Consider the following 19,122-nt stretch of genomic DNA (forward strand, 5'->3'; position numbering starts at 1 on the left):
ATTTCACAAAGTATCCTAAGGACATTTTCACTCCCAAGAAATATTCTGACAACAAGATTATTTTTAACTCTGCTAAGCTCTGATGAGTGCAAAATGTGACACGGGGTGCTCTGCAGCCCTGGGGAATGCACCAGTCAACAGGGTTTGTGTTCTTCGCAACCTGAACCTTTCAGCAGCAAGACTCTGTGCTCACAGTACGCAATGTACATCTCATTAGAAACCCAAAGGATTGCCAGATAGGTGTAAAATGTGCTTAAAGCCTGCCAGCAGCTTACTAGAGACAGCAAGACGCTGCCTGGAGTTGGGTGGCCTTCCCACAGATGAGATGTGGCCAACAGAGCACCCAGCCCACCCAGTGATGCTGCGGGCAGCCTGCTCCAAGATGGCAGCTCCAGGTTCTTTCCCTGGCAGTGTTAGAAGTGACATGACAAGAAATGGGACAAGTCCACTCATGACCCTGTAATACATCCTAGGAAAAGCATGAGAGAGATAAGGCGAGAGATGGGCGATGGGAGGGCTGGAGGTTGGCTGCTGGGACATGGGCACTGAAAAACACATCCACAGAAGTGAGTTCTGGCATGGCACATCTGCAGAGCAGCCAAGGGAGCACGTTGCTCCGCTGCAAATACCCAGCACGGTGTTTTGGAACTGCTTTCCCTGCCTGCACCTAGATAGTGGCATTCATGTAGCAGGCAGGGTTGCAGGAGCTCTCTGCTCAGGAATTAACTCCCCATTTGCAAACATACCCTTCCTGTTCACTAGGATTTCCTATCAAAGTAACATTACTCCCTTCTCTACAAACCAATGTAGATTACAGCAGAGGCTGCCCCCTCCAGCAGTGCATATCCCACTCTGGAGGCATTTTACATTACTTTTCCCAGTGTCCTGAAACCAGGATCACAGAGATTGTTCCAAACGTGGCTTTCGCTTTACACTAGAATAGCTTCCATTAATGCAGTAAGCTCTATACTTTATGATATCCAAAGCAGAAGCCCAGATCTTGTTTCCTTTTTAAACATCACCAGCCATCATGCTCTTTACCTTCACTTACTTCTCAGTGTATGTCTGAATGCACCAACCACCCACCACTTATTAATGTTTCAAGAGTCTTCCTTAAAACACACATGAGATTTAGGAAGGATTTTGCTCCAGAAGCCTTCTGACCATTCTCTGCAAGCAGAGGGAGTACTTCTATTTCACAGCCTGGGTTTGTGAAACCCCGAAAACAGAATGCATCTGTTTCTAAATTCCTTCTTAAAACCATTATGAAAAGAAGTCCTCACTTCTCTTTAAGGAGGAAACCTAATTTGGATTTCTCAATCCAGATCATCTTAACATCCAGGTTCAATTTTGTTTGCTGAAGCAACCTACAGGTTCCAAGTAATATAAATTTAATCTACAAGGCTTCTCACTTGGGCTGGATGGGTCCAGCATGTCTGTGTTACAGACTCCACACCGTGTGTCAGCAGCATCTGGTGCTAACAGCAGGATCTCAGGCTTGATGCTCATGTCACTCCATTGGGCACGTTTCTTGACTTTCAGGTCTGGATTGGATTTTTCAAGAGGGTATCCTTCTATCTCATTGCATTGGAGATTTATGTCTGGCTGACAATTTTGCCTTAATATTTTGGAGCTGCAGTGGTTTCTTATGGAACAGTTTGTGAAAGCCTGATATGTTTGACAATACATACTACACACCCACTTCTTCTTTTGCATTGTTATAAACTAAGAATCACCTCATTTGCACTGTTTAAGCTCTAAAAGATAACCCGGTGAAGGGAAGATAGGTGAAGTTTCATAAAACTGCATAAACTCTTGTTGAGGAGCACTCACTCTACACAGAAAGCTGGCAGCTCAGGTAGGCTTGGCCATGCAGCTTCTCACTTGACAGCAAACCTCAAATATTGTATCTGGAAATTAAACCTCAGCTGTGCATTGGCTGGAGCACCACAACAAAAATGAGGTTTTACACAAAGCCTGTGCTCAGCACACTAAAGAATGGTGTTTTGGCTAAGAGGCCTTGGAAAAACAAGAGTTCAGTTTTTCCACCCTGTCATTATTCCAGCAAAACCCTGCAGGTAAATAGGCCTCACTTGTTTATGCTGATCCTTCACAGAGACATTCAGGAAGTCTGAATAATACTTAAGTTCATAGCCAACCAGGTATCTATATAAAGTAGGGCTTATCTGTATTGCTCAAGCATATGTCTGAAGAAACAGATATTTCCAAGAATTTTACTTATTTTATAACCCTCCAACAGGGCAGGTACCTGGAAGGAAACACTCCACAGTAAAACACAGCAGTTAATAAACTGCTCTTCCCCCAGAGAACTCAGGCACCTGCAAAAAGCAAGCTGAGGTCATCGCCACACTGTCACCGAGCTGTGACTTGTTCACAGCAGGAAGAGAAGGTTTGACCGGGACACAACAGCTCTTCAACCCACACGTGATATCCATTAGGCTGCAAGGCCTTGACAGCAGTTTGATGCATAGCTTTAAGTCGCACAAGGTTTAATGCAAGCATAAATTACAAGTGGATGATTTAAAACAGAAACATCCAGATGAGAATCAGAATGTAAAGTGAGCATGGGCTCACCACAGACAGAAACACAACCTACAAGCAAGAAGCAAATGCCACTCCAAAAGGAACAGAACTTGTGCTAGTTACATTGGTTGCATGCTGGATTTACAATGGGTATGTGATGGATTTACTTCGAGTATGTGCTGGCTTTACATTAGGTGCATGCTGGATTCTTACACCAGTTTTGCATTCAATGAATGACAAAAGATGTGGCATTTTTTTAATCTAAAGGAGATCCTGACTTGGTTTCATCATGAACAGTGTGACTGCTCGGATGTAGTTCATGGCCAATGGTCCCAAGTGTGTTGAAGGTTATATAAAAGGGAAGAATATATCTCCTCCTATTCTTTAATACCACTAATGACACAATCATTAAATGCGAGGATACCCTCAAGGCTGGAAAATCCCTGGGGAGCAGAGTACAGGAGCCGACACCCGGACATGGGATTAGTTTCCTTGGTTATTAGAGCTAGCTGAACTGTTTTAACAGACATAGGTATCTAATTTAATTACATATTAGACAAAACACTTTTGATTACTATTCAGCCAGCCAGAATTAATGAATGTCTAATTCCTACTTCTATCATAAAATATCTCTACCCTCTAGTCTTTTTATCTCTTTTGTTTTCTGAGCTCTCCTGCAATCCACCTCTCTCAAGGCAGATGTTTACTGCTGTACTAACTTGCATGACTTTTTTATGATGATGATGCCCCTTAAACTCATTTTCACAGTTTATGATATGATTCTTGGGTCACCAGGGAAAGCATCTGAGTCACAAAGAAGACTAATAAAGCGCTAGGATTCTGATTTTCTCATACACTATTTAAAACAGAATCCATTTAAAAGCAGAGTCTTGAATAAACCTTTGTTGACTTTGAATTCCACACACTAGACATTAGCTTCTGTTCCATTTGGCATATGCACACTTTTTTGACCATAGTTTTCCTTTTTCCACAGCATAACTGACAAACTCATAGAATCATAGAATGGCCTGGGTTGAAAAGGACCACAATGATAATCCAGTTCCAACCCCCTGCTATATGCAAGGTTGCCAACCACCAGACCAGGCTGCCCAGAGCCACATCCAGCCTGGCCTTGAATGCCTGCAGGGATGAGGCATCCACAGCCTCCTTGGGCAACCCATTCTAGTGCATCATAACCCTCTGTCTGAAATTATTAAAATCTGAATTATTTTAATCACATAATTTAACCTGATGAAATAGGCAAATTTACTAAATCTTCTTCTGTTGTATATATCCCTCATTTTCTGAATTGAAGCAATGATTAAAAAGCAAATCACAGATTCCTGAATCAGATATTGAGTAGCAGAAGTTCGGAGAGCAGGGTTACTCAGTTTCCACAGAGACAAACTTGCAGTAATTCTACTGAGGCCCACAGTGTTACATTATTGTCAGTGATTGTTTTTCTGTGCAATAAAGCCACTCTTCAGATCACGCTGCAGCAAGCAAGACAGGAGGAGATGAAGTTATGAACCGTTATCAGTGTGTTCAGTACCTGCAGCAAAGATGACATTTTCAAGGCTACGCAGGTACTTTTATCCCAGGGATATCCCAGCTCAGAGCAATCCAATCTCTCTGCACACCTACAGACCCAAATATAGCTCCTGCCATCTGAAGGCAGATATTAATCCCTGAGACTGAGCACTGAAGTGCCAGATTCTTCCAGTCAGTGCAATGCAAACATGAGCCCTGCACCAACTTTTGAATGCACAGGCCAAACCCAAAGATATTAATCCAGCCCATACACCTTGAGAAAGGAAACTAGGAATATCTAATTACTACTAACTTTATTTTAAAATAGGCTTATATCCTTCTCTTCTCCCTGCAACTCAAATGTAACAACATTCTTACCAAACTTCTGTTTTATAAAAGATTTGAACCATTAGAAAGGGGCTTGGTCAGCAGCAGTAATTGGAAAAAGTCATTCTCACCTATTCAACTCGTAAATGCTATGGAAGAGCAGGGTTCTCATATTTTCTTATAACTCCTGTATTGTTATAAGAAGCTATACAGGAGTTATAAAAAGCAGAGAGAAAATCCTACTCTGCTGCCTAATGACTGCTGTCTTTGAAGTCAGTGCAACCACTGCTCTTTTTTATTCACAAGCTCTTGCTTTCAAAAAGAACACTTTTGGGAATGAGTGTTTTACTTGAATTAATTGCTTTTCCTGCTTGGGGAAAAACAAACAAACAAACAGGTTTATTCAGATCACCAGTTACTTTTTTTGGAATAGGTATTTCACAAAGAATGTCAACCCATACATTCAGTAAACATATGGGATTTGCAAATTAATCCAATAAGGACATTATGCTGATGCTCTAGAGGTCTAGTCACCAAGAGGAGGAGAAAGGACATTAATTCTAAAAGGATTTCCCTAAAGTCATTCTCATGTTCAGAAGTCAAGAGCAAATTTCCCCTTTAGTAGCGTTGGTTTAGGAGAGAGTGTTAAGATAGCGAGAGGCAACAGAAATCTGTGCCCATGATAGCATGTTCCAAATTACACATCTGAGCTTTAAGGAAAACAAAACAGCCTTTACCCAGATTTGTTGTTATTCTACACTACAGTGACTGAAAATAGGAGGCAGTGTCCCTTAAGATCAAGTACTAAGAGACAGTGTGACCATCCTTGACTCATACTAATTTCCAGCAGCTGTTCATAGGGATGATTAGCTCCAAAGATGGGCTGTTGGTGACATCCCTCAATCAATTAATATAATTAATGAATTGGTAATGCCCAAATTCTTGTGGAAATAAGTGGTAGCACAAAATCCTCCTGTTCCCTAGCTTGTATGAACCATGCTGATTTGATATTTGCATTTATTCTCTGCACCTCTGTCCTACCAGCTTCCCTCTGTTCCAACTACCAATGTAAACTCAAGACTCAAAGGATTGGATTATAATCTCTTTTACAGGAGTTTAAATAAGAAGTAGCTCCTTAAGGTTGCTGAAACTGCACAAGTGAAAGAAAAGAACCAGATCTTCACATACAGCTCCTTTTCTGCATTCCAGCCCAGGCACATCTGCCCAAAATGCAAACACATTTCTGTGCTCCTTACATTAGCTTAGATTAGCTATTGAACTTTCAGTTCAGTACAGTGCTTATTATTGCACATATACACATCCTATAGACACATCCTAAAAAGTAGGTGGAGAAACATTTTTCACTGCTGCTTTATGAACTCTTAGTTAAGGCAGGCTAAGATTCCTGGTTGACACAACCCAAAAAATGCTTAAAATATTTATATGACATTGCCCTCTAGAGGAAACCGAGAAAAATCTACGTTTTAGCAGCACTTTTCTACAGGTGCAAACAGGAAGCACAGTTTTCAACAGAATTACTACTGTGTGAGAAACCATCTTCAGTGAGAACTTCACACCCTGGTTTGACTCTGTTTTCAATGAGCTTTTGAGAGGGAATTTCCAATCTTTTGGTTATATTCCCCATCTGGCCTCAGTGTTTAAACCGTACCACAAAATTCACTGATTACAAAGCATCTCTGCTTATTCCTTCAATATCAGAACAAAAATAGGCCAGGCAGGCTGCAGAAAATCTGCAGCACTTAGTAATTCCTCCATTATCATGGCACAAATTGCAGCAAGTCAGTGTATATGAGAACAAGAATAGGGACACCATTACCTTTTGTTCTCTGAAATAGTTCATTTGCTGGCCTGAACCCAATCCAATGACCAAGTAACGGACCAGGAAAATGTAGTCAAAGTCATTACTCTATTTATCAACTCTTAATTTTGCTAAGGAGAAATGGAAAAAAATGAACAAACAAACAAAAAACCAGACACTTCAGCATCATCTTAAGCAATAGGAGAAATTCTTAATCATCACAGGAAACAACAGTCTCCTTTGGTTAGATTTCAACAATTTTATTGCACTTTGAAAAAGCCCAAACCAGCATTCCACCTACACCTCACTTCTCACAGATGCTTTTACTGAGATCATCATCCTGGCTAGCCTTCCTAAGTCTTGGATGCTTTAGCATGACATTTGCTGCTAACAACATTTCCTCTACTCCTGTCTCCATAGGTACAAATTGATCTTCTAGATATGCCCCAAACCTTGTCATAGTGCAAACACTCCCTGCCATGCCTACCAGCTTATCTTTCCACTGGCACCAGTCTGTTAAAATATCTTTGGAGGCCTGGGCAATCTTTCTGAGCATCACACATTTCATCCAGAGTAAGTCACAAGAATGATGAGTGATGCTCAAGAGCCTGCAACTTATAGCCCTTCCCATCTTAGCCCACATCTAATAGAAAGGAGACAGAAAAATAAGTTTCAAGGAGCATGAAATACTGGTTTGTGCCTGGAGGCGAGTGTCACATCAGATAAGAAGAGCAATGAGTTTTCTTCAGGAGAGAAAAAAATAATAAGAACTGCCAAAGGCTATTCATGGCAGCAGCTGTCCCTGGTGTTACATACCCACCTTTCTGCCAATCACACCTGCATCTCCTATACCTGTTCTCTCACCTGTGCCCATAGATGGCAGGCTCCCACTGATGCTGAGCACAGCCTCTGCTTGTGGAACCATCTCCTGTTCAGCATCCTTCAGTCCTCCCTGCTACTCTCTGTGCCCAGCCAGGCCTGATTCCCAGTTACGTGGGACTCAAGGTGTGGGTTTTCGACTGCCATCCACTGCTCTTGCTCCTAGCTCTGGAGGGTCACAGCTCAGCCCTAGTGTACCTGGTAGGATACCAACTGTCATGCCCAAAGGTACATGAGGTTGGCAAGACAGGATTGCATCCTCCTTGCTGAAAATCTTCTGAGAGTAAGAGTGCTGCTCTGCTTAGTCCAGTGCCATGAGAGAAGGTCTTTCAATGGAGACTGGAGAAGATGTGCCCTCCCAGGGTTCACAGCACAACACCTACTGTGGGTAGAAAAGGGCAACGGTTGCCCTCATGGACATCGCCCTCCAGCACACAGCCTGCTATTCGCTAAACTGTGGACTTCCAGAACACGAAGAGCAGTTCACATTTACAGATTAGAAGAGACACTGTGAATGACTGAATGCACATTGCAAATTGGTGTGTAAGGGCACAAGCATTATAAGAAGAGCAAGAATAATGGGCACAAAATGTTCCTTGCTCATGTTTTTGAACATCTATCTTTTTAATTATTGATGACTGAAGCACTGTACTGAGCTAGCAAATGCACTTCTAAGGAGGCTGTGAAATTATCCTTTTGTAGCTGAAGGCCTCACCTGCTCCCTGCCTGGGTGGTGGAGAAAAGTGACCCTGTTTTGTGCATTACAGCAGTTTCCCAATTCGTGAGTTCTCCTGCATCCTGAATGTGTCCCAATGGCTTTAGAGCATGGGATGCCTGTGGCATGCAGGGCCGGAAGCCCACTCAAGATGGAAAAGGGCTCTTGTTCTCACTTTTGTGTCAAGGACAAATTACAGGAACCCAAGGAGGCTATTTCCACAGAAGATCAGTTGGGAAGACAGAGCTCTGTCCCAGGCAGTGATCTTCTGCTCATGTAATTATGGCACGGCCTGAACAACAAATCAAAAGGAGATGCACAGTCCTACACATGGCAACAGGATACAGCCTTCTAAGCAGAGGTTTCATATCTCAGTGAAATAAAACAAAAATATTCCCCCAAAACACTCAAGACAACCCATTCTGTCATCTCTGAAGCTTTTCTACCTCCTAAGGCAACACCACCAAACTCTGCGTGAATCTCTTCAAGACTGATGCTAGCCCTCTGAAAGCAAAGTGTGCAGAGCCACAGCTGGGGAACATTTGCTGCAGATGGCCCTGGGGATGTTGCCTGATTCTTCCTGTATTCCTCCTGTATCACAGTTCCTATAGAATTAGGTGAGATATGTTTTCAGTGGCAGCAGTGTGTAGAAGACTCCTGAAATTTTGAAGCAAATGTGAAAGTGTGTAGGCCAGGAGCTATTTAAACCAGTCACACCACCGTCTTTTAGGGTTGCTAGCTAAAACCAAGCTGAGGGAAAAGGCAAACATGATGCAAAGTAGAGCAGTTTGGAAAGTCTGTTGAGGAGGTTATAGTGTTGGAATGCTGCAGAAAAGCATCACTACTAGAGCAAAGGTCTACTACTCCACAGACGCTGGAATCACCGTGGAGAGGTTGAGAGAGACAGGAACCAGAGGGTGCAGAAGGGAAGCAGGGTGAACCCACACGCAGATTAACACAGCAAAGACGACAAACAAGCTAAATGATCTCTGCAGAGTCTGGGGATTAGTGACCTTCTGCTTAAGTCTCTTGCTCTTGAGAGAGGATTTAGGATAAAGCTCATTTCTGTACAGCAATTTATTTCTCAACATGTGTGGCTAAGTCTGCCCATAACTGTCTTTCTTGAAGACTTAAAGGAAAGGAAGAACAACGTCTCTTTCTTTGTTTCCTAGTTGTGTCATATTTTAAGAGGGGTGGTTCATATTTGGTATCAGAGCAAAACACAGCAGCCATGTCTCAGAGATAGCTCCATGCTCTAGTGTACAAGGCTTTCACAGCTCCGCAGGACTCCTGCTGTGTCTGAGAAACAAAATTCACAGGTTTCCTCCCATTTTGCACAGGTTGAGCATGCAGACTCACCATCTCCCTGCTCAGAGAAGCTCAATAGGAGGAAAAACCCTCCAGCCAAGAGCCCTGTGTGCTGCTTATTTTCCATTCTCAGGTTCAGAGGGCACATCAGCCTACACTGCTTATCCGTGTTCCTGACAATGAGCCCCAGGTCCCAGCCTCTGTGCCCCGATCCATCACTTTGCAGCATGAAAATTGTTAATAGGATAAAAATAAAAAATAAAGGAAATGAATTCAACCCCACAATAGATTGGGGGCATTTTTTAGGTCAGTTACGATAAATCTGTTCCCTGAGATTGCATTTGGAGGCTGTGCTCTCCAGGACCATTGCGCTTGTTTTTCTCTGTGTAGTCAGTGCTGTTAATATTTTAACAAGGAGCTCCCACATAAATGTTTGCCCCTTGGCCAAGGGCAAAGGGCCAGGATACGTTTCCATTTGTTTTCCTATTAAAACGAAAATATTTTCTTATGAACATAACCAGGAGAAGTCCCTGCTAACACCAGGCAGTACAGCTGCTTACACTGAGCAGCACTTTGTGTTGGCAGCACTTTTGTTTTGGGAAGGAGGTGAGGAAACAAAGCAAAACAGTGCAATTGATCTGTGCAACCTGACATGCCCAGGAGGTGGGAGGGTGGTGACAGAAAGCGTTCTGTGATGACCAGAGGAATTTACTCGGGATGGTTTCTCCCTGAGCAGACGGATGTATAAAGGAGATTGCTCTGCTGAGCAGCACATAAATCCAGAATATCCAAAAGAAATCCAGGGAAAGGTAAGTCTATCACGGGCAGAGAAACCTGAAAACCTCCTTTTCCTCCATACCGCGTGTTTTCATATGCCCTAACTCCTGACCCTACTGAGCAATGGATTTATTGCCAAAATCTTCAACTGAGAGCCACAGCTCACGAACAGAGGGAGCACAGCCCGAGGTATGGCTTGTCTCACCACAGATCAAATCAGAAGGAAATCACTATGGCCTACAGGGCATCATTTAAACTAAACCTTGCTCACCATTCCCACACAGCAGCCAAAGCACCTGGTAGCACACTGAGTACCCCCACTGAGTAACACGATGCTGCAAAACTCTGCAGATACTGCAAAGACAGCCACAGCTCCTGAAGTGACTACAGCAAACGATGCAGCAGCAGCATCTCACCACAGCACAGCTGGAAGCAGCACCCCATAGAAAATGTGAAACTGGAGCATTGCACTTTGATAATGAAGAGAGACTGCACTCAGGAAGTTTTTCACCCTGACAAGGAAAACTCTGCCGTGGGGATAAGCACAAAGCAGGTTATGATAGAAAAGTCATTCAGTTCAACTTCCTGGGGAAGCAGAAGCCCGATAAAAAACACTGAAATATCACTTTTCAGAGTACAGCACCAAATTTTCAGGGAGTTCTGATCAGATGTAACAAAGGTCCCCGTTCTCCATTTCCATTCCCTCTTCATCTCCCTGTGCCCACAGCTCCCACCAAGAGGGCAAAGAAAAAGAGCATTCTCCTCTTTTCAAGCTGAATTTGGCTTAGAATACAGCCAGGGACTGCCTATTGCATTTCCAGCACCAGACTGTTTTGAGAACCCAATGTTTCATCAAAGTACATGTACAGCCCAGTACTGTTATTGACTGCTGCAGGCCAGCAGCACAAAGGGCTTTGTACATTTTGACACCTGTAATCTGATTAGAAGTTCAGAATCACACTTTGCAATCAGCTGCTAATCACTTACAGAGAAATGGGACTATGTTTAGGATGTCCATGTCTTGAGCATCTACTGAGAACAGCACTGACCTGTTAGGAGGACCAGGCTATTGCCTCCATACTCCCAGTTGTCATGGAGCACACAGATGTGATATACAGAAGCAGCAAGCCCTCTGGAGAGACCACTGCTGCAAACCTCTAACATAGGTAAGGTCAAAGCTTTGCCTTCAGTGAAGACACTTTAAAGCTCATTCTCTATTCTATGCATGTCTGATTTCTGAAAATCTTTCTCAGCATCTTCAAAAATAAACTGATTTCCCCTGACATTCAGCATGCCATATCTCATGCCAGGGAGGAGTCCATGCAAGTTCCCCAGGACACCAAGAAGGAGAGACCAAGAAAAGGCCACACAAAGTTACAGCTGTCAAAGCATTTACCTGTTCATTTTCTGGAAGCTACTCCAGATTGTGGAATAAGAAGAAGGCAGACACTTACCTGACTGTATTTCCACACATGGCAACGTTTGGCCATTTCTGGAGATGGGGAACACGATAGTTTGAAGCACTGGTTGTGTTTACTCAACAACAAAATAATAATCATATCCCAGGTTTATACCACACTGTCGTCAGTTGAAATGTATCCTACTTTGCTTTCTTTCAAAAACAGTTGGAACTGGAAATCTAGTAAGCAGGGATTTTAAAGATTAAATGTACATAATAGCCCTGTCCAAGCATTGCAACTATACTTGATGGGAGTCATAACCAAATAATTCAAAGTGAATGATGTTCATGACAAAATAATTCTTTTGCAGTCCTCCCAGGACTTTCTCAATGAAGGCCCATTCAGCCTTGCTCAAGAAAGGAAGGATTCATCTGTCATCTGCAGGAATATGAACAGCCTCCCTCCAGTGAATGAGTAATTGCCCAAAATGCGAGGAATAGTTCCAAAAATACTTAGGAAGTTGTTGTCTGGGCGAAAATAACATACGTGTTTTGGAGGTACGGCTCTATATACAGAAGATACATAAATACACAGTGTTTTGACTAACCTTTATTCTGTACTTCAATGCAGCTCATTTTCCTGCAATTGCATCTGATAGACACAATCTGCCAACTCGTAAGAGAGCAATAATTTTCCCTCAGTCACTAACAACAAAAACACACCACCTACACCTAATATAATGATACCCTGTTAAGAAAAAGGCCTTTGATAATTGTACTACTGCATAGCATTTCCCTAAGTGAAAATAAACAAAACAAAAAAGAAACAAGCTCAGAAATTATCAATGTGTTTCTGCTGTTTTCATGTCAATCAGTTGGAATTTAAATAAATAATAGTTCTTTTAAGAAGTTAAACCAGATCTGGCTTCCCGAGCCAAGGGTGACAGACAAGAGATACCTTACAAGACACTTCACACTGCTCTGCTGCACAGTGCCTGACCCTGTCACTGCTTCAGGAGCCAAGGACTGCAGACACAGGATGTGCCCCAGGCAGTGCTGAAAGAGCCCCATACCAGGTACCAGTTTGTACCTCCCCTGTGCAGTGAGTGTTGAAGAGAGGCTAGCTGAGGTGCAAAGCAATTATTGATTGTGGAAGGAAAAAAAAAATTAATTTGATTCTAAAGTTCAAATTGATCAACTGCAAAAAAAAAAAAAACACACATTACTTTGGGGGCTAACTCTGGGGGCATTTTTTAAGCCAATCTGCCCAAGGCTACCCAGCCAGACAGCTGCAGTTCCCTTCACCTTTTCTGCATCCTCGAGAGACTGACTGCATCCACAGCATAGTCAGCAAGATGGAAAAACACAGCCCTACATCTCCTCTCCCACTGTCCCGCATACTGACTTAGCCCTTTGGCACATGGCAGGATGGAGATGGCTGACTTAAAGACTGTGTACATGCTCACAATTCTGCCAGCCCTGCTCATGTTCCTGCTCAATCCCCATGAAAGAGGAAGAGCTGTGAGACCCTCTGCAATGTCCATGCACAGGATTGCTGATCTCTACGTGAAGTGTACCACACTGCAAACCACAGCATTCATACACTTTCATCTCAACCTGGAAGAGTGTTTCACCCATTCAGGGAGTAATTAGGCAGACAGAACTGAGCCAGGACTACTCCATGGTATCTCCATGCAATCTGCTGTTCTGCCCTGGCAGCTTGAAGAACCACACGGAAAAGCCTCCACCACAGCAGCAATAGAGCAATACTCCAGGACAGCTGCTGCTTCAAAACAGCCTTTCCAAAAAGCAAGCTGATGCTACTAATTACAAACCAATGCAGAGTTGTCTCTAAGCCTCTCAACAGAGAAACTCCAAACCATCCTGGAGCAGACCAGAGGAACATGATGGAAAATGCTATTGAAGCTACTAGCCTACTCCTGGAGAAGTAAAATCAAACTCTCCAAACCAAGAGCATTCTCAAGGTCCCAACTGTTATTATCCATCAACAGCACCTTGGTCAAAGAGCAGTTGACTAAATTAAACATGGATGCTTTAGATGTTGAAAATAAATCATGTTTGAGTAAGAAATGCCCTAAATTTTGGCCTAAATTGGGTGTTGAAGACTCTAAAACAAGATCATAAGAACAACGATGCTGGCCCAAATCACCTAAAAGTAGGAAGCCTGTCTTCATAATGGCAAAAAAATCTCTGCTAGCAAAAATGGAGCACATGGTTCTCATTAGCAACAGCCACATCTTGCTGGTTTAATAACACAGTTTTCAGAAAGGAACAAACCCCTAATAAAGCCTTGAGGGATAGCATAATAAGAACAGATATCTAAACACTTTGCATTCCATTGGGTATTGTGACTCTTCTTGCATTAACAACAAGATAACATTATTGCTGGCCTCGGCAGACGATTCCTTTGCATTTTAGGAATAGAGACATCTGGCAAAGGGGAAGCAGCATACTAACTACTTTTTGCCGCAAAACCTTACAAATCTGGGAGTGCAAGTGATCAGCTAATTTGGCAGGATCAGGAGCAATGGCCGGCCCAAATCACAGCCACAGACCCTCGTGAAGAGCCACAGGATGCTCACTGTCCATTGGGAGTAAAGGCTGTGCATTTTGCAGGGTTTTCGCTTGGAAGCATTGCCAAGGCTACTGTGGCTTTGCAGCCTGATAACTGAAGCAGTAGATAAATAACCACTGAGTCTTGTCACTGCCAGTGAGTCCAGCAGCCCACAGAGAGAAAAGCTGGTCCACAACTGATTTTACAGCATGAAGAAATTGAAAGGTAAAAAAGAAGGAAAAATCTGTATCATTGCAAGAACCTTCATATCTGATTTGAACTCCTGAAGGTTGCAGGTTTTCTGGGACATGAGACAGCAAAGGAGAGCAAGTGAAATAAAATCAAAGGGAATTTATTAAAAGGAAGTTGTTTCAATCTGGAAAACACAAAATCTCTCGCTTTGAAAAAAGTCTCAGACAACACTTAGCTGTCAAAAAAAGCTTTCCTCCAGTCAAGTGATTCAAGAAAAATAAGATGTACCAGCAAAAAAATAAAATAAAATTCCAGCGCTGCAGAGTCGTTTTTACTTTAAAAAATAAAAAAGTTTTATCCAAACCCAGAAAGAATCCCGCTTTTAGTGAAGGCTCTCCAATGCTTACAATGCACTATTTTTTGACACAATGACCCCTCAAACATTTCCACTGGACATGCAAATAGGAGATATAGGCTAATTATTGATGTGTTTTTGTTACTTGGTTTTTGCAGATTCCTAAGGAGTCCACAGATCTCCCAGGAGCTAGAAAGCAAAGGTGAAAACCTGTGCTCTCAGCCTCAAACCAGCACCAAGTGTGACATACATCGCACACAGCTCTTCCACCCTTACCTTGCACCAGTGACATCCACGCCAACCATCAGCTGTCCATTCAGGGAGAGGATTTCGTCCTTCAGCCGCACCCTCCCACACTTCCCAGCTGGGCTGTTCTTCTTCAGGTCCGTCACCCAGATGCACCCTACATCGAGCACCGGCCCCTTATGCCCTTTTCTCTTCTTTCCTCCTCGCCGCTTCTCCCCATAGTCCCCCAGTGCAGGGATGTTCCCAAAGCTCAGACCCAGAACCTCTGTTTTCCGCATCTCCTGAGCCAGGTAGACAGTGCAGATCTCTGTGTCCAAAGCCCCGCAGCTCCCTGCCTGCAGTTTGCTCTCATCCACTGAGAAGTTGAGCTGGATGTACTCACTCAGCTTTTGGACAGCTGCATGGCACAGCTTCTGCTCGACCCCCTCAGCCCCCTCCCGCCGGCTGTTCTGCAGCCATTGCCATAGGAGGGGCAAGAAGACCCCCGCGTTGTCCTGCGTGATGGGCATCGCCGTCTCCAGGCATCCATCCCCTCATTGGCTTTCCAGCTCCCGGTTTGGCCGCATCTGGCAGCCCCCTGTGCCCCTGCGGGCCATGCTGGAGCAGGGACAGATGCACAAAGCAGGTCCCATTTGATCTCACAGGGACAGTGTTCAGGCTCTCTTCGACCTCAGGCACAGTCAAGGCAGGACGCTTCTTGCAGACACAAGACAGATGTTGGTGGACGAAGCAGCGCACAGCTTCTCTGTCTGTCTACACCTCGCTGTCAGGATCTCCTCTCCACCGGGAACGATGTCTCCTTCCCATTAAAGCCACTGTGCCTGCAAGGAGAAACTGCACGGTTAGGAAGGCCAAGACCAAGCACTGCGATGCCCACCAAGCCCAGCACCCCTCCCGGAGCAGCACCTACAGCGGCTTCTACGGCTGAAGCCGCTCTCCTGCGATTTACCACTTGAGGGCACCAACTGCTCTTCTCAGCAAGGGAATAAAAGGTCACCTTCAGAGCCTGACCCTTCCGACAAGACAGCCATCCCACAGCCCCACAGATCAGTACAGCACAACCTGCTGCACCGAGGGGACGCGGTGTGACACTGCTCTCACCATCACCTGAAGCTGGCTGATGCTGAAGGACAGGCAGGGAAGGGCTCACAGACAACTACACCCAACCTGCAAATAGGACATCTAAGGGATGTGGACACCCGTTTCCCTGTGACAAGAAGAGCTGTGTGGGTAAACTCTCCACTTTATGTCACAGCCTGGAGGCACACAGACAGCCACAACTGGGCACTAGCAAGTAAGAGGGTGAGAAGGGGGTTCTCTAGGACCATTAGGATCTAAGAAATGAGGAAAAATCCTGATGTGAGCAGAGTCTGTTGACTGGCTTCTTTTCAGGAGTGATTTTCCAGCAATATATGCAGCTTAGTGTGCTGTGTTTGATATCTTAGATGCCTACTGCAGCACTGGTGAATCTACTCCTTTTAGAACAGGACTTATGTCTTACTTAAAATCTCAGATTTAATTTCAGACTGAACTGGGTGCAATAAATCCACAGAGCCAACAAGGCTGAATGGGCCAGACTGCCTGATAACTGACACTGCGGTAATGGAGAGCACAAGCACAAGATATCTACTAAAGAAGCAAAGCAGCAGAAGACAGAGCATCCCAGTGCTCTGGAGAGATAGTCTTGCATAACTGATAAGTCAAATAATAAAGGGGGGGGAAGTGCCCACAGAGAAGGATGTGTTGGGGGTAAGAAGGTGGAAGGCAACGTGTGTGGAAGTGGCTGTGAAATGATGAAATCTGCCATACAGTAGGGACTGGGAAAGGCAGAACAGGAATGCTTGGCTTCTATACATACAGAAAAAAGAGAAAAAAAAAATTAAAAAGAAAGAAAAAAAAGAAAAAACCTGCTAGGCAAGATTTCATGCAGTGAAGTTTAAAGGAAAAAGAAATCAAGGTGAGCTGTAGTTTCTCAAAGAAGTAATATTTTGTGCTCAAAAGGCACAAACACAATAACATTTCAATGCAAAATAAGGATCAGAAGGCTTGGCAGCATCACAAGCTCTACATTTGCCTCAAAGACAAGAAGAAAGACACTAAAAGGTTACCGAGTAGGAATTAAAAAATAGCGTGAACATTCAGGCAGAAATATGAGAAATACCAGGGCACAAAAACAAAATGAAGATTGCAAAAGATTGAAGAAGAATAGATTTTAGCATCCTTCTCATGTATATCAATATGAAAAGGCAGTATTTAGAACAGCATAGATCAAACAGAGGGAACGTTATTGAAAAGTGACAGCAAAATAGGCAACTTTGGTTTGATTTTGCTTTAGTCCTAGTTACATGGCCCTGATGAGCACAAGGGGCTGGTACAGTTAGCAAGCACTATGACACGCTGTCATTGCAGAGATGCACTCACTGTCTTCTCCCTGTTCCATGGTGAGACCAGCACTCTGCCCCGGCCAGATATTTCGGACCACATGGGACAAACCCTCGAGGACCAACTGAAGCAATCTCAGACAACTCCCTTCCTGTCACCTGTGCCCTCCCCTCTGGTCACCTGTGACAGCTCAGACAGATGTGGAGCAGAAACTCAGGAAAAAGGCAAACATAGTGCCTGTTTTGAAGGGCAGAAAGAGGAGCAGCAAAAGGGTGCCTTATCAGCCAGTTTAGCCACAATTCTCTATAGAACTCTAAACCAATCAAAGGAACAGTTTGCTTGTCTGTGGAAGATAACAAAAATATGAGCAGCAGCAGAGGAGACAAGAAAAAAAAATACTTATAAAACCAAATTAATTTCTTTTCATATTAGAGAAGTTGTTAGATGTCATTTATCTGGGCTTTCATTATAGCTTTTGACATCGTCTCAAACAACTTTTCTGTAAATAAACTACAGAAACATGATTAAATGACACCACTATAAAGCCATACCCAGGGAGTAGTTATTAATGATATGCTGTGAAAACAGAGGGACGCTGTGAGAGGAGCTCTGCTGGATCTATATACTCTTGTTCTGCTCAGCATATTCATTAGTGACCTGGACGATAAAAGACAGTACAGTTATTAAATCCGCAGATTACATGAAGCTAGGAATGACTGCAGACATGCTGAAGAACAGGATTAGAATCCAAAATGATCCTGGCAAAAATTTAAAAAAGAAAAGATCTGGGAAAATTGGGCTAAAGTTCAAGAGAAAGCAAGAACTACTGCAAAGTATCAGAAAGGGAAAACCGCACACAGATAGGGTTGGATAGGCAGCAAATCTTTGGGAAGAGATGCAGTTTATTGTGAATCATACATGTCAATGCAGACTTGCTACTGTAGGGGAGAATAAATGGTTACTGTCCCAAGGCTTGCCTGTTGGGTACCTAAAAATGTCCCAAAACTACAATGGGGAAAAGAGCAGACTATTCTCCTTGCCCATGATGGAATAATGAATATGAATGACACCAGGGTGTAAGTAGGTTACTGCTTAGATAAAGAATGACAAGGCATCAGACACTGCCTGAGTGTCTCCCATGACTCCACCACTCCTGGTCCCTGTGGCAGGTTACACAAGTGCCAGGAACACAGAATAGTGGTAATGCTATGTTGGGCTCTAGGAGGATATTCTTCACTGAGGGGGTGGTGACGCACTGGAATACGTTGCCCAAGGAGGCTGTGGATGCCCCATCCCTGCAGGCATTCAAGGCCAGACTGGATGTGGCTCTGGGCAGCCTGGTCTGGTGGTTGGTGACCCTGCAAGTAGAAGGTGGAATGAAAACAGATGATTGTTGAAGTCCTTGTCAACCCGGGCCATTTTATGATTCTAGGATTCTATGGGACAGACTCAGTCTCTCCTACATTCTTCCCTTCAGCATCACTTTCTACCTTAGTGATAGCAGCTTGAAAGTTCATATAATTGACAACATTCAGCAAGTTGTAACAACGATGTCCAAATAATCACTCCAACAACAAACATCAGTATCGCTACCAGTAGCCACATAAGGTTCAAAGCCATTCCAGTACTAGAGGTAATCAGAGCAGCATCCTTTTTGGTCTAATAATTTAAGGAGATTCCCTCTTAGCTGCTTTATTTTGAGTGGACATGGTATGTATGTGCCCCTGTATGCAATATTAGACATGATAATCATGCAGGTAATTACAAAGCACTTTCAAGGGACTTCATCATCTCAAGCAAAACATTTTGGCTTGACAAGAGTAGGTAGGAAACCTTCCCAATGAAATATGGAGGAAAGGAAATGTTTCCTTTCTGGAAAGGTATGGAATGTCTCTCTCTGGCTGCAGTGGAGGAGCCTGGTCTTTCTGCAGTGGCTGCCAGCCACAAAGAATCTGCTGGACATCATCAAATCCAGGCTTCAGCTAGCACAGAAACTCTCACCCTTCACCCAATAAAGCTACTCAAATCTTAACTTCAAGTAATGAGGTTTTATGCCTCTGTTATTTTGCTGGGA

At 43.6% G+C, this 19,122-nt stretch overlaps 1 protein-coding gene across 3 annotated transcripts in view; it reads right to left on the minus strand.

Annotated features, from left to right (window-relative positions):
- PDZD2 (PDZ domain containing 2) overlaps positions 1-19,122 on the minus strand; it is a 184,277-nt gene that overhangs the window by 113,409 nt on the left and 51,746 nt on the right. For all 3 annotated transcript variants that reach the window (XM_015848372.2, XM_015848370.2, XM_015848373.2), the window contains exon 2: positions 14,697-15,487. In XM_015848372.2, the coding sequence (XP_015703858.1) occupies positions 14,697-15,175 (479 nt within the window). In that variant the 5' untranslated portion in view covers positions 15,176-15,487. The remainder of the gene's footprint in view (positions 1-14,696; positions 15,488-19,122) is intronic.

Source organism: Coturnix japonica, chromosome Z (assembly GCF_001577835.2).
Source record: "Coturnix japonica isolate 7356 chromosome Z, Coturnix japonica 2.1, whole genome shotgun sequence".
Taxonomy (NCBI): Eukaryota; Metazoa; Chordata; class Aves; order Galliformes; family Phasianidae; genus Coturnix; species Coturnix japonica.